Genomic DNA, 14045 nt, shown 5'->3' on the forward strand with positions numbered 1-14045 from the left:
AAAGAAGAAAGTAAACCAGGAAAGAGAAATATAAAGAATTCAGCAAGCAATAAAACAGGAGAAAGACATAGGAATTCCCAGGATAAAGGTGAAAGGAATGTCAGAACATGAATTTATTTATTATCCTAGTTAGAGTGAATAACCTTAAATTTTGCTGCAGAAATACCAATATAATAGATTAATGGCCAACCCCAGACCCCACTGGGGGGGATTTATACAACATGTGGTGTATGCATCATGTTACCTTTCTAAAATCTAAAAAACTATGGATTACAAAATGCATCCAGTCTAAAGGATTTGGGATTTGAGACTATGGACTTTCATATATGTTTTTACATATATTTATGTATATTTCTGTAAAATTGGAATCATATGGCTCATATCTCGTACTTTTGTATTGCTGAAGAATTTTTATAAATATAAATTTTCATGGCTGAATGGCATTTGTACTATAAATGTTTCATAATTTTCTTACTGCTAAACATTTGGGTTATTTTCAATTTTTGTCTACTATGAAATGATGAGATTGATAGCCTTATATAGTTCTAGAAGACAAATTTCTAGAAACAGAATTACTGTGTCAAAAGATGTATGCATTTATAAAGCTTTTAAAGACAAAGACAAGTACCTTCATGTAGTTTACAAATAAATAAATGCACAAAGAAATATTTAATTACAAATTATAGTAGGTAGTAAGAAGAAAAAGAACCTTGAGCCATGAGAGAATAAATGTATAGCATGGGTTCACTAAGTGGTCATGGAGGCTCAAAATTAGGCAAACACTAACTATGCACACTGACTTCAGTTTTACTCACATTCCAACTTTCTCATAATCATGTAGTAATAATATGATTAGGCTTTTACAAGGGCATAAGAAAAGTTCCAAAGGTACCACACAATCATCAGAGCCTGTGTTTCTTTTTCCTATCTGAGCACTATCGGCATGGCGAGGAAATGCTACCCAGGGCCCAAAGAATTGCCAAGAATAGGTTGGAGTCCGGGGACCGGAGGGGGGGGGTGGAGATAAAAGAAAAATAACAAGAAGGGAAGTGAAAGAGGTGTATGCAAGTAGGTGATCTGATCTGAGCCTCAGCGTGTGAGACGGGCCGTGGTGGGGACTTCCTCTGGGTGGAGCACAGCACTGAGCAGGCCACCTGGCTTGGGAAAAAAACTCACTGAAAGGGCCCCTCAAACACCATCATTGTCTTTAGTGCCTTAAATTTTCTATTTCTTTTTTCATTGTAATACTTGGTTGAAAATTACCACCTGTATTTTACAAAATGAGCATGATGCTCAGAACAAAAACATTTCTTCATAGTACCCTTAGGAAGTAACAATAACTTCTGCAAGACAAAAATAAAGAAAAAGAAAACACTGTCAAGATGTCAGCCAAGCACAGTGGCTCATGCCTCTAATCCCAGTGGCTCCAGAGGCTGACACAGGAGGATCACTTGAAGCCGGAAGTTCAAACAAACCTGGCAACATATTGAGACTCTGTCTCTATTTAGAAAAAAAAAAGATGCCTAATACTATCCCTATGTTCACACTTATATATCTTAAATATAGTCTTTAGAAATTTATATTTGAATTTTCTTTTAAAATAATATTTACTTGAGAAGATTAGGAAACTCGCAGTGTTTCGGTGTGACAACACTGTCCTGGGGCTGGGCATAACAGTGACTACATCAGTCTGGCCCTGACCTCATTTCATGGTTTTAATAGGACAGTGGGGTGAAACAACCAAATAAACCAACAAATAAAGGGACTGCTGAAATGGCAAGGATAAAGGAGTAAATAGGATGATGGGACTGAGTGCAGGGCTGAGGGCGAACGTGACCCTGGCTGAGACAGCACATGCTCAGGGAAAGCCTCTCCAAGAAGGTGAAAGTCCGAGCAAGCACAAGCGTGCCATGGCAGAAGCCAAGGGAAGGGCAGTGTGCACAGCACACGGGGGCAGAGGCTCTGAGAAGAAAAAGGCTTGGTATACCTGAGACTCAGAGAGGAGGAATGTGGCTGCAGTTGTAGGTGAGTGGGAAAGTAGAGTAATGGGTGGGCAGAGGAGACACATGGCACCTGGCGGCTCACGGTAAGAAATGTGGGAGTGATTTTCAAGAGAGCAGGAAACCACAGAAGATTTTAGGGAGGAGAGTGATATAATCGCATTTATATTTTTAAAAATCATCCTGGCTTTAGAGTGCAGAATAGACTACAGAGGGGCAATGGTGAGATTGGGGTCAGCAGTTACCTACTTCAGCAACCTAAGCAAGAGCGAACAACAGCTTGGGTAGGGTCAGGGAAGCTGTGTTTTGAAGGTTTACCTAAGAGGTCTTACATAGAATGATTTCTAGGTCGGGGGCTGGAGCAGCAGTGTGAATGGTAGGGTCACTGACTGAGATGGAGAAGATCGCTGTTGTGGTCACAGATATGAGTATAAAAGCAGGTAAGCTTGTCGGGGAAAAACAGTAGGGAAATAGGTAGGTTTCTAGGCAGCGCTTCGTCCATTTGACATCTGTGACCATGAAAATTAAAGTGAAACCACTTAGTTCCACTGCCTGATTTTTCCCCCAGCAGCTGACTTTTCTGCTGCAGATTCAGAGGATAAATTGAGTTCATGCAGGGATAGGGCTTCGCCAAGGGAAAAAAGAAAGTAGGCAGCGGAGTTGATAGTGGTGCATGGATTCTAAACTACCTTCACTAGTACGGGCAGAAAGGAGAGAATGAACAGCATAAAATAAAATTTAACATATATTAGTAATCATCTGCAAACTACCTATAATACAGTGAATAAGGTTATTCATCTATTGACCACCTAATAGATGGCGATTTGAACCAACATCCTAGAGACTATAAAATGGAAGACAAACTGATTATTAATTTTGAAGGCAATTTTTCCTTAACTTGAAACTATTATAAAATTAAAGTATCCTATAGTAATACTTTCAAGCAGAATGAGAAAAAAGTCCTCACCTCATGATTATAATCCAAGATTCCTTTTAAAATTTTCTTTAAGTTGCTTATCTGTTTAAAGAGAGAGAAAACTGGGTAAAAGGCAAGCACAGATCAAAACATAGTTTAACATAGAAAATTTGTGAACCAGACAATCACTCTACTTAATCAAAAAGTAATTATAAAAAATTAAAATTCAACAGCATATATGAATTATCATCATCACCAAAAAAGGACTATTAATGGCTTTTTTTCCTTTTTTTTTTTTTTTTTTACCAACAAGGATAAGCTCAATATTAATGGTTTTTGATCCAAGAGATTTGTAAAACAGATTACATTCCCAATTATGTAAAATTTTCAATGTTATGACCACACTGACAATAGCTGGAGGGTAACTAAATAAGACTTTTTACAGGTAAAGAAAAATTACATCATCCTTAATAATGAAAACTTGAGTTCAGTGCTGTTTTCTCTAGAAAAGTAGAGCTGTATCTACATCGAGTTTAAGTTCTAAAGTTAGAACATTAATAAAAAATGATAGTCAAAATTACCCTTGGAAATCTCTTTAAAATAACTTCCAAAGTATAATGTCTCCAAGTTCCTCCACTGTCCCAAAAAACCACTACTGTTTCTTTAGTTAAGCACCAAAGTAAATGTTTAAGGCCAAAAGGTTAAAAAAATTACTATTATATGTTGAAACACTAGAGTACCACTCACTCAGCATTGCAAGATACTTGTGCTATAAGAAACACCTAGGCCGGGAGTGGTGGCTCACGCCTGTAATCCTAGTACTCTGGGAGGCCAAGATTGGAGGATCACTCAGGTCAGGAGTTAGAAAGCAGCCTGAGCAAGAGTGAGACCCCATCTCTACTAAAACTAGAAAGAAATTAATTGGCCAAATAAAAATACATAGGAAAAATTAGCCGGGCATGGTGGTGCATGCCTGTAGTCCCAGCTTCTCAGGAGGCTGAGGCAGAAAGATCGACTGAGCCCAGGAGTTTGAGGTTGCTGTGAGCTAGGCTGATGCCACGGCACTCTAGCCCGGTCAACAGAGAGAGACTCTGTCTCAAAAAAAGAAAAAAACAAACAAACAAAAAAAAAACACCTAGAAACAAGATAGGACGAGGAAGCAATATTCGGATATCTCCCAATATCCACTCACTCCGGAGCACAAGTTCACTGGGCACATGTTATCTGGGGTGAAATGACAGGCAGAATCACTACACTATTTACTGTCAACTGTAATTTTTTCCCTCTTTTTGACCCAACTCATGCAATTACATCTGTGTTAAGTTACATGTGTACATGATATGATTCTATTGATCATCTGTCAATCCAGCTGACCTGGCCAGTGTGAGTAGTTGAAGATGTCTTAGAACAGCAGATAGTGGAGCTTGAGGCTATCAAATAAAAAAAGCTTGAATCATAGCAGTGTGATCCAGGAGTTAGTTAAAGACATTTATTTTTAAGGGAGAAAATAAATGGAAAACTTAGTTTATTTAAATTTTTTTTAATTTCATAAATAAAGTATCTTATACTTCTTAAAAATTTTGGAGGCATGGAAATTTTTATTTTATTGTCATTTATTTCCTTTATTCTAGGATGTTAATTTTTCCATATCTTTAATATTTGAAATTAGAACGTCTTAAAAATCAATGTGTTCATTTAAAATGGTAGTTTTTAAGTCCATCACAAAAAGCTATATATCTTATCTTTAATCAGTAGCATCATAAAACTGAAGAAGTATAACAGAGTAAACAAGAACAGGAATTTCAGTTCTGAATGTCAAGAATAAGATCAACCTTTTTATCCCTCTCCATATTACTACCACTGCCCTACTCATGACCTTGAAGACGATGTGTGTGGGGGTGTGCACGTGCGAGTGTTTGTGTGCATGTGGAGGGAGGGGATACACACTCCCTCTGCTCAAGCCAGCAAGCAAACACAAAGTGATTAGCAGCACTATTTTAAACATTTGTGGATTGTTTTAAACATGCTATAACATTAGAAAGTAATCATTTTAATTGTCTATTCTTGAAAGATTGTTTAGAAGTTAAAATAGTTCCATTCAACAGTTTGCATTTACTAGCTTAGAAAAAAGAAGGAATCGGATTTTGGCAGACACAATACTTAAGCACTCAGTAAATACCTTTCTTATCAAACATGTGTTTCTTGGGAGAAATACAAAGACAAACCGACCTCAGCACCTCTTAAGTCTAGGGGTACCACATGCTTAATCATTTGTATTTGACTCTATACTAGTCTATATCAAAAAGAAATGGTCCCAGGGAATTCCAAACTGCCAGTCATGACCATTAATAGGTCACGAAAATCAATTAATGCAACAAAATCACAGAGATGGAGAACAGACTAGTGGTTACAAGGGATTAGAGGTGGTGTGGATATGGCACCAGGGAGCCGTGCGCTGACGGGATAGTTCTGCGTCTTCATGCAGTGGTAGTTACAGGAAGCTACACGTGAGACAGAGCTACACAGAACTATACACACAAACACCAAGGACTGCATGTAACGCTGGTGAAATCTGAATAAAATGGGACTGTACTCGCATCAGTTCCCCAGTTTTGATACTGCATTATAGTTTTGCAAGAAGTTACTACTGGAAAAACTCAGTAAAAAGTACACAGAACCTCCCTGTGCATTTTTTTTTTTTGCAACTCCCTGTGAATCTATAATTATTTCAAAATATAAAGTTAAAAAAAATAATTTAGTGAGTTGCAATAAATATTTTCAAAAATAAAACAAAATGAAAAACATCACTGCGTAAAATAAGAAGAAACACCTGTTTGGTTATATTTGCACATATATTTCAGGAGGGCAGCAGGTTGTAATGTAAACAGTATTTCTTACTATGGGTTTTGGTCAAAGAAACTTGAGAAATACCAGAAGGTAAAAGTTATTGGGAAAGAAATGAAAATGTGTCACTTTCCAAGTGCTCTGGACAGAGTTAACAATCAATATTATCTCATTATTAACAAAACTAGCAACATATATCCCATGCACTATTCTAGGTAGGTCCTATTACAAACCCCACTTTATACGTGGGGAAGCCAAGGCACAGAAGGGTCACATCACTGTGCCAGAAAGTAAATGGTGGAGCAATGATGTGGACACAAGCACGCTGACCCCAGAGTCCATGCCCTCAGTCACTGAGCTTCACTGACTCATATCATGTCATACCTAGGTGGGCAACTCCAGGTGACCTCCAATCTTCAATTCTAGATTATTTCACTATAGGCTACCCAAGTTTGTAAAGCTCACTGGACACACAAGAGATTAAAAAAAAAAATCAACATATATCATATACATACAAATATTTAAAGATTTAACACATGGAAAAAATTTAAAAATACCTTTAGCCTCCAATTATCTCCTACTTCGGTTTTGATTCTGTTTAGCCAATTTTCATCAAAATATGCAGGATCTCTGCAAAATAAGGAAAAGCTAGTATATTAAGATCATGAAGCTATCAAGCTAATAAAAAAAAATTGAATCCCATCCCATATCATCACTTAACTACAACATAAAAATGTGTTTGCCACATATCAGCCACTAAATAACTTAGCACTTGGAACCAGACGCAATTACAGCAGGCTTCTTTAAAATCAACTCAACATTAGTATCTCATTAAAAAAAATCCAGACTTTTTAAAATCAAAAACAAACTAAAAGGCTAAAAATGGTACCATACAGCTAATACATTTTACAAACAAGTTATAGATGTATACACTAACCTGGAATTAACTTAATTGTAGATAACACATAAATATCTAAAAGCAGTCAAAATCAGTGACATGTTTTTTAAATAGACGAATATATCAAGAAAGTTAAAATAAAATTATCAGGTAATATAAATTATTGTCCAAGACCACACAACACCTATGTTTGTCCTGCTCTAGCAATTACTAAGTCCAAAAATCTTTCCATAACACAATTGTTTCTGTTCACATACACACAAAAACAGAATGGCAATAACACAGACACATGTAGGAAAAATCTATATTTCAACTTTTACTATAACTCAAAGTGATAAATATAACCGTCACTACTAAATCTTAGTCAAATTAGCTTTAAATCAAGCAAGATGCTCCTCAGAATTTTTAACTTTTATTATGAAAAAAGAAAAATGTGCTTATTTAGGAAATAATTAAAAACAGTTACAACAAAATTACCTCTATAGAAATCTGCTTAGATTATTTTTGAAGACTGTATAACATCACTAAACAAATGAACTTTTCTATTTTTAAAAACATGCTTTACTTAGACATAACTCACAGGTGATACAATTTACCCATTCAAAATAGACAATGCACTTCAGTATATTCATAGAGTTGTACAACCATCACCACAATCTAATCTAATCTAATCTAAGAGTATTTTCATCTTGCCAAAAAGAAACCCTGTATCCTTTAGCTGTTACTTCCATTTCTCCTTCTCTCCAGTTTCTGGAAACCACCAATCTACTTTCTGCCTCCATGAATGTGCCTATTTTGGACATTTCACATAAATGAAATCATACTATGTGGTCTTTTGGTTCTGGCTTCTTTCACTTCGCACGTTTTTCAGGTTTATCCACATTGCAGCATGTGTCAGCACTCCCCTCCTTTTTACAGCTGAATTACATTCTACTTACGATATACCACATTTTGTTTATCCATTTATCACTGATGTACATTTGAGTTTTCTCCACTTTTTGGTTATTATGAATAACAATGCTTTGAACATTCCTGTACCAGTTTTTGTGGGGACATGTTTCATCTGGAGACATGTCTAGGGATGGAATTGCTGGGTCCCATGATAAGTCTGTTTAACATTTGAAGAGTGCCAAGATTTTCCCAAGTAGGTGCATTTTGCATTCCCACCAGCAATGTATGTGGGTTCCAATTTCCCCACAGTCTTGCCAACACTTCTTATTATCTGTCTTTTTAGTTATAGCCATCCTAGTGGATGTGAAGTGGTATCTCATTGTGATTATGATTTGCATTTCTCTACTGGCTAATGATATTAAGCATCTTTTCATGTGCTTATTGGCCATCCATATCCTCTTTGGAAAGAAGTCTATTCAGACTACCTGTCCATTGAAAAACTACATTTTTTACTGAGTTGCAAGAGGTTTTTTGATTTGTTTTAATATTGAGACAACCCTCCCACATCAGATATATCATGTGTCACTATTTTCTCCCATTTCATGAAGTTGTATTTAATATTTTCACTTTCTTAATGGAACACAAGGTTTTAAATTTTGATGCAATTCAATTTATTTATCTTGTACTTATGTATCTAAAAGCGCTTGCCTAATTTAAGGTCATGAAGATTTATGTTTTAAGAGTTTTATATAGTTCTACCTCTAATATTTAGGTCTCTAATCTGTTTGTACATGGTATAAGCCAATCAGGCTAACTTCAGTTTGGCATGCGGATATTCATACTCCTCTATTTTTGTTTTAAGCTTAGTGCCTTTAATTGAGGTTCTTTTGTTATTAAGAGAAACCAATTTGAGAAGCTTGTACAAAAAAGGCAATTTACTTGAAGATTACTAAGGTATGTTATAGTACTAGAACACAGCTGGGCCTCACAAAGTACTGGAAGAAGAATCTGGACAGTATTCTCTTCCTGACTTTCATCTTTGTTTCTTTCTGTCCACCTACATAATTTTCTCTCCATAGACCAACTTTTTCCTGTTTCTCCATACATAACACTGGAAATGGTTGTAGACATGTTCCAAGTCTTTATCACTTCAGTTCAAGCAATTAAAAAACAGCTGTCATTCAGTCCCAATTCTAAATCCCCAGGAAAATCCAAACGATCCAGCTGGTCTGTTTTTCATCCCTGGCCCAATTATATGTAGTCAAAAGGATGGGTGCAAGGAGGACACACACAACTTTGGGGGGAAGACAGACCACACCTGTTGAGAAAGGGCTGAGTTCTCAGAGAGAGGGACTGCTGGACACTGGGGCAGACATCCCCCGAAAGTGTTCTCTATACTTAAAACCTCTTGGGAAAATGGGTTATACAGAGAAAAAAAGCAATTGAAGTCAATTCCACTAAAATATTAAAGGATTATTATAAAAATCAATTCACAAGTTAGAAAACATTCACTGTTATATCTCTTTTGCTGAAACAAAGTCATTGTTAATTTTGATACTTAAATAATTTAAAAAGCTGTAATCCAAAAAGCTCAATCAGAAATCAAGTATTAATCTTTTCAACTAAAAACGACTCATACAGAGGAAAATCTGTGAGTTTGGTGCTATGCAGGGCTGATGATTACCCAAAGTCAAGGGCATGGAACTTACTAGTTGAATGGCAAGTCAGGTTCACACAGCAAAAAGATACGGTACTTACATTTCACCAGAAAGTCCCTTATTTCTTCAAAAAATGATTTAAAATGTTTAAGAAATTATATGCACCAAGAACTCCAAGGTTATGGAATACTTCATTTGCAATTTAGAGTAATATAGCTTATGAATAAAATGATTCAGGAAAGTCTACATAAAATGTTTTAAATCAAGTATCATGATACAGTTTGCTTATTCCTTAACAAATTATCAGATCAAAAACTCAGAATCATATCTGAGCTAGGAAGGGAAGACAAGAAAAAAAGCTGCTACTATCATATACACACCACTTATTACACCAGTGATACATTACATCAGTAACATAACTGCATCAAACCAGGCACTTCACATTCACAAAGTCATTAACCTGATATTACAGTTAAGGAATATCAGACTCAGAAATTAAGTAATTTTCCCAATCAAGTTAATGGGATAATTAAGTGGCAGAGTTGTTAGTACAATCATTTTTGTTAAAACAGATAAGTAGAATTCAATACATAACTGGTTCTAGCAAAACCACACAAACCACACATATCTGTGGCTAATTATCTCCATACGTTCAGTAAACTCAGTCACAAGCAGAAAAAGCTCAACATCACTCACAATATTCTAGTTCCTTGAGGGCAGGCATTGTTTCATTCACTGCTGTCCTGCCCAATACCTCACGTCTGGGACACATCAGTTTCTCAGTAAATTTGTGTAAAGTAGCACTCATTTATTGCCCATCTACTACTTAGAGCATAGCAAGAATGGTAGTCTACAACTTTTCTTATATTCAGTGTAACTTTTCCTAGTAATAACTTTGACTCCATATGCAGGCATCTAGTCATAACTTCTATTTCTAGAAGTAGTTTACAATTTCAGCAATGTTTTCTAAGGACTTCTTAATTAATGGTCTTAGGCTACAATCAAACAACATAAAGGTAATTTTCTCAAAACTCTTAATGGATGACAGTTCTGCACAGATATGTAAAGAACAACTAATAATCTTACTGGGGATGTTCTTCATGAGTAAGAGGCTACCTTTAGCTTCTTACTATGTCTTGACTTCCAAGAAAAAAGGAAAACATGCAAAATCATTTCCTTAAATTTTGCCAGGAACACATTTACTTGTCTGTAACTTATGTATTAGTCACAGCCTAAGCTAAAGAAGTCCATTAATCTTAATCCTCAATATAATTCCAGAAATATATTGTCTTGCAGCCTTCACAGAAACCAAAAAATTAAATTTTATTTCTACTGCTATAATTATTTATGGAAAGTAATTATCTTAATAAAATGCAAATTAAGATGGGCTCCAAAACAAGTATATTTTGGATCCATTTCTTAACAGAGCATTTTTATTAACAAACTTTTAGTCTTTTTTACAGATATGTTGATTCTTAGATATGACTATTTCTTAATGCTGTCTTAATTACCTAAAATAATCATCTTGGTCCTCTGCCATTAAATGTGTATTAAAGAGTTGACTATAATAATTAAATTTCACATCCATATTGACAACAAAAATATAGCAAAGTATGCTTAGACCCTACTAAGACAAACAATACAGGTAAATAAGGGATAGACTCCAAACCAAGGACAGGTACCTCAGTGTGCTATAAAATTAAAAGTATCTATTAATATTTACCAGGCTCTACACCATGGTCTCTGCTTGACCTTCATTGCATCTCTTCTGGTCTCATCTATTCTCTTTCCCTTTCTTGAACTTTGAAAACAAAAACTGATGGCACTTAGAGACACAAATTGCTACTTCTGACCTTGCTCTTTCAACCAGCATGTAATTGTGGTATAATAAAAAATATCTTTGGTCTGTGTCTTTAGTTCCTGGCATTGATCCCCTAAAACCCTTGGAATTTCCTAAGTGATAGGAATGTCTTTTGTAATTCATACTGAGCCCCTTCCACCATACCCGAGTTTATGGTAATGAGGTGATTCAGTGTGGGGCCCCTGGACTGCTATGGGATGGGGGCTGGTCCCAGAGAAACCAGCCAGGAGACTAAAGGCTGGAACTTTCAGCCCTGCTAGGAAAGGGAGAGAGACTGGAGATTGAGTTCAATCACATGGGCAGGGATTTCAATCATGCTTATGTAATGAAACCCTAAATAAGCACTGTAAACAACAGGGTTGGACCAGCTCCCAGGTTGTAAACCCGTCAATGCACAGGGATGGTGGTGTGCCCAGAGGGCATGGAGCTCTGCACTGCCCCCAAGTTCACTCCTTGCCCTATGCATCTTTTCCAGTGGTGGTTACTGAATTGCATACTTTTAAATAAGACTGTAATTGTAATTGCAGTGCTTTCCTGAGTTCTATGAGTTATTCTAAAAAATTATCCAACTTGGGGGGATCATAGGATGCCCTGAATTTGTAGCTGGCTAGGCAGAAGTGTGGGTGAACTGAGGACTCCATTTCCAGCTGGCTGCCCTGTAGGACTGAGGCCCTAACTTTAATTTGTGCGCTGCTGACCTAAAAGGAAGAAGTTGAGACACAAAATATAATTTAAAGAGCTTACTTGAACCAAATTGAGGACAGCTGCTCAGAAGACTCAGTCCCAAACAACCTTGGATGTGAGCTCTGTTTGGCCTTTGTTATAGCAGAGTTTTTTAAAAATTTTTGTAGAGACAGGGTCGTGCTATGTTGCCCAGGCTGGTCTTGAACTCCTGGCCTCAACTGATCCTCCTGCCTTGGCCTCCCAAAGTGCTGGGATTACAGGAGAGATGCCTGACATGCTTGAGAAGGACCAAGGAGCCGCTGCCGCCCAGAGCACTAGGTAATGAGGTCAGAGTGCTGACAAGTGGTCCTGAGCACTTAAAATCTTATACACTATTGTCAGCACTTTGGCTCCTACCCTGAGTGAAATGGGACACCAACAGAGGGTTCTAAGCAGCAAATCTGATTTACTAAAGAATCACTCCAGTATCCTGGGAGCCAAATTTAAAAAGTGTTACAAGGAGGTAAACAGGATGAGTGAATGCTATCAAATTGATGCTGACAGGCTACGAGAAGAACTGAGAATGGACCGCTAGAGATATTCAGATCATTGGTAGCCCTGACAAGTGCAGTTTTAATATAACGGTGAGAACAAACGCCTGATTGAAATGAACTTAAGAGAGCAGGAGAAGAATCCAGACAATTGAGTATACACTATTCTTCAAAGGAGTTTTGCTGCAAAGGGGAGGAGAAAGGGAATCATGACAGAGAGATGTAAGATCAAGAGAAACATTTTTAAAGAAGGGAAAGTTGACACTGTAGGAAAGAGTGGAGAATTGATAAAGTGAAGGTCCTGAGTAGGTGAGAGGCAGTGGGATCCAGTACACAAGACACAAGGACTGGCTTGAAGATGGGACCCTCCCCCAAATCCTACAGCTCATATGCGGTCATAGGCAGCAAACAGGTGCTGCCAGGTGGGTAAATGCAGCCATGGGATTCTATGGAAATGTTCTTTTACCGGTATTTGTTCCAACTTTCTTAGAAGCAGGATGTATCCTACTTGCAAGGGAACAGATAAGAGAGAGAGAAGAGCGGTGGAACTGGAGGGCTCAGGAGAGAGATGTGAGATAGTCACCCAGAAGAGTGGGAGTGAAAGAACTTGGGAAATACGGTGTGATGCCGGATTCCACGAAGTAACACCTGGAGTTTCATGGTAAGAAATTAAAGGCGAGACCCATCAGCATGTTTGTGTGTTTTTCCAGCAGGCTCAGCTGCAATGGTGAGAAACAGAACAGGCAAGACATTAGAGTTATTAATCAGAGCTGTGGGTTTGTCAAACAAATACAAAGAAGCATGAGAAGAGCTAAAAATGTGGGCGTGATTATGGGTACAAGGGAGCGACTATGGTTGACCTGGATTCTCAGTTGAGTAAGGGGAAAGAGAGAGAGCACAGCATGAAGGTGAAGGCCATGCTGAGATCCACTGGTACCAGAGGACTGAAGAATCACTGGGATCTCGGTACTAGAAAGTAGTGATTGGGCAGTGGTAAATGGAAAACTGAGATTATGAAGGGATTATGTATTACTGGTAATCATGAGGTAAGGGCATAACTATGGGAATGAATGGATGAAGCTGGGTGGAAAACATGATTAATTGATAAGAGTTCCAAGAAACCGATATGCAAGGATGCAGAGGACCATCAAGGTACATATTCAAATCACCAAGAATCTGGACAAGAGTGGCAGTGAGGATTCCAGCTGTTGGGAAATGACAGGGAATTATATCAACAATGAAGGGTAGTGGATGATGTTGTAAGATTCAAAATTACAGGGCTTTAGGGAAAATGAAGGAAAGTGGCCTGGAAGCAGTACTAAGGAATACCCCTGCTGGGATAAGTGGCATATGAAGCCTGTAGGATCTATACAATCTATAGTGACAGAAAGCAGATCAGTGACTGCTTGAGGATGAGAAAGGGTTATCAGGAAAGAAAGGATTACAAAGGGGCATGAGGACATTTGGAAGTGATGGATATATTCCTTGTCAGGATTGTAGGGATAGTTTCATAAACATATACACAGGTCAAAATCTATCCAATTACAGTATACTTTAAAAATTTGTCATTTATTGTATATCAGCTTCACCTCAATACAGCTACAACAAAAGGGGAGGGTATCTAAAAAGTAATAAGCCATCAAGCCGAGAGAAAACATGGAGGAGCCTTAAATGTATATAGCTAAGTCAAAGAAGCCAATCAGAAAAAGGCTGCATACTGTGTGATTCCAGCTATGTGACAGTTTGAAAAAGGCAAAACTATG

The 14045-nt window shown here is 37.4% G+C and overlaps 1 protein-coding gene across 3 annotated transcripts in view; it reads right to left on the reverse strand.

The window, feature by feature from the left end:
• HOOK3 (hook microtubule tethering protein 3) overlaps window positions 1-14045 on the reverse strand; it is a 102881-nt gene that overhangs the window by 77214 nt on the left and 11622 nt on the right. For all 3 annotated transcript variants that reach the window (XM_075997318.1, XM_012777367.3, XM_075997317.1), the window contains exons 3-4: window positions 6318-6390; window positions 2968-3018 (exon numbers count right to left, since the gene is read on the reverse strand). In XM_075997318.1, the coding sequence (XP_075853433.1) occupies window positions 2968-3018; window positions 6318-6390 (124 nt within the window). The remainder of the gene's footprint in view (window positions 1-2967; window positions 3019-6317; window positions 6391-14045) is intronic.

The sequence above is a fragment of the Microcebus murinus genome, chromosome 24, assembly GCF_040939455.1.
Source record: "Microcebus murinus isolate Inina chromosome 24, M.murinus_Inina_mat1.0, whole genome shotgun sequence".
NCBI classification, from domain to species: Eukaryota; Metazoa; Chordata; class Mammalia; order Primates; family Cheirogaleidae; genus Microcebus; species Microcebus murinus.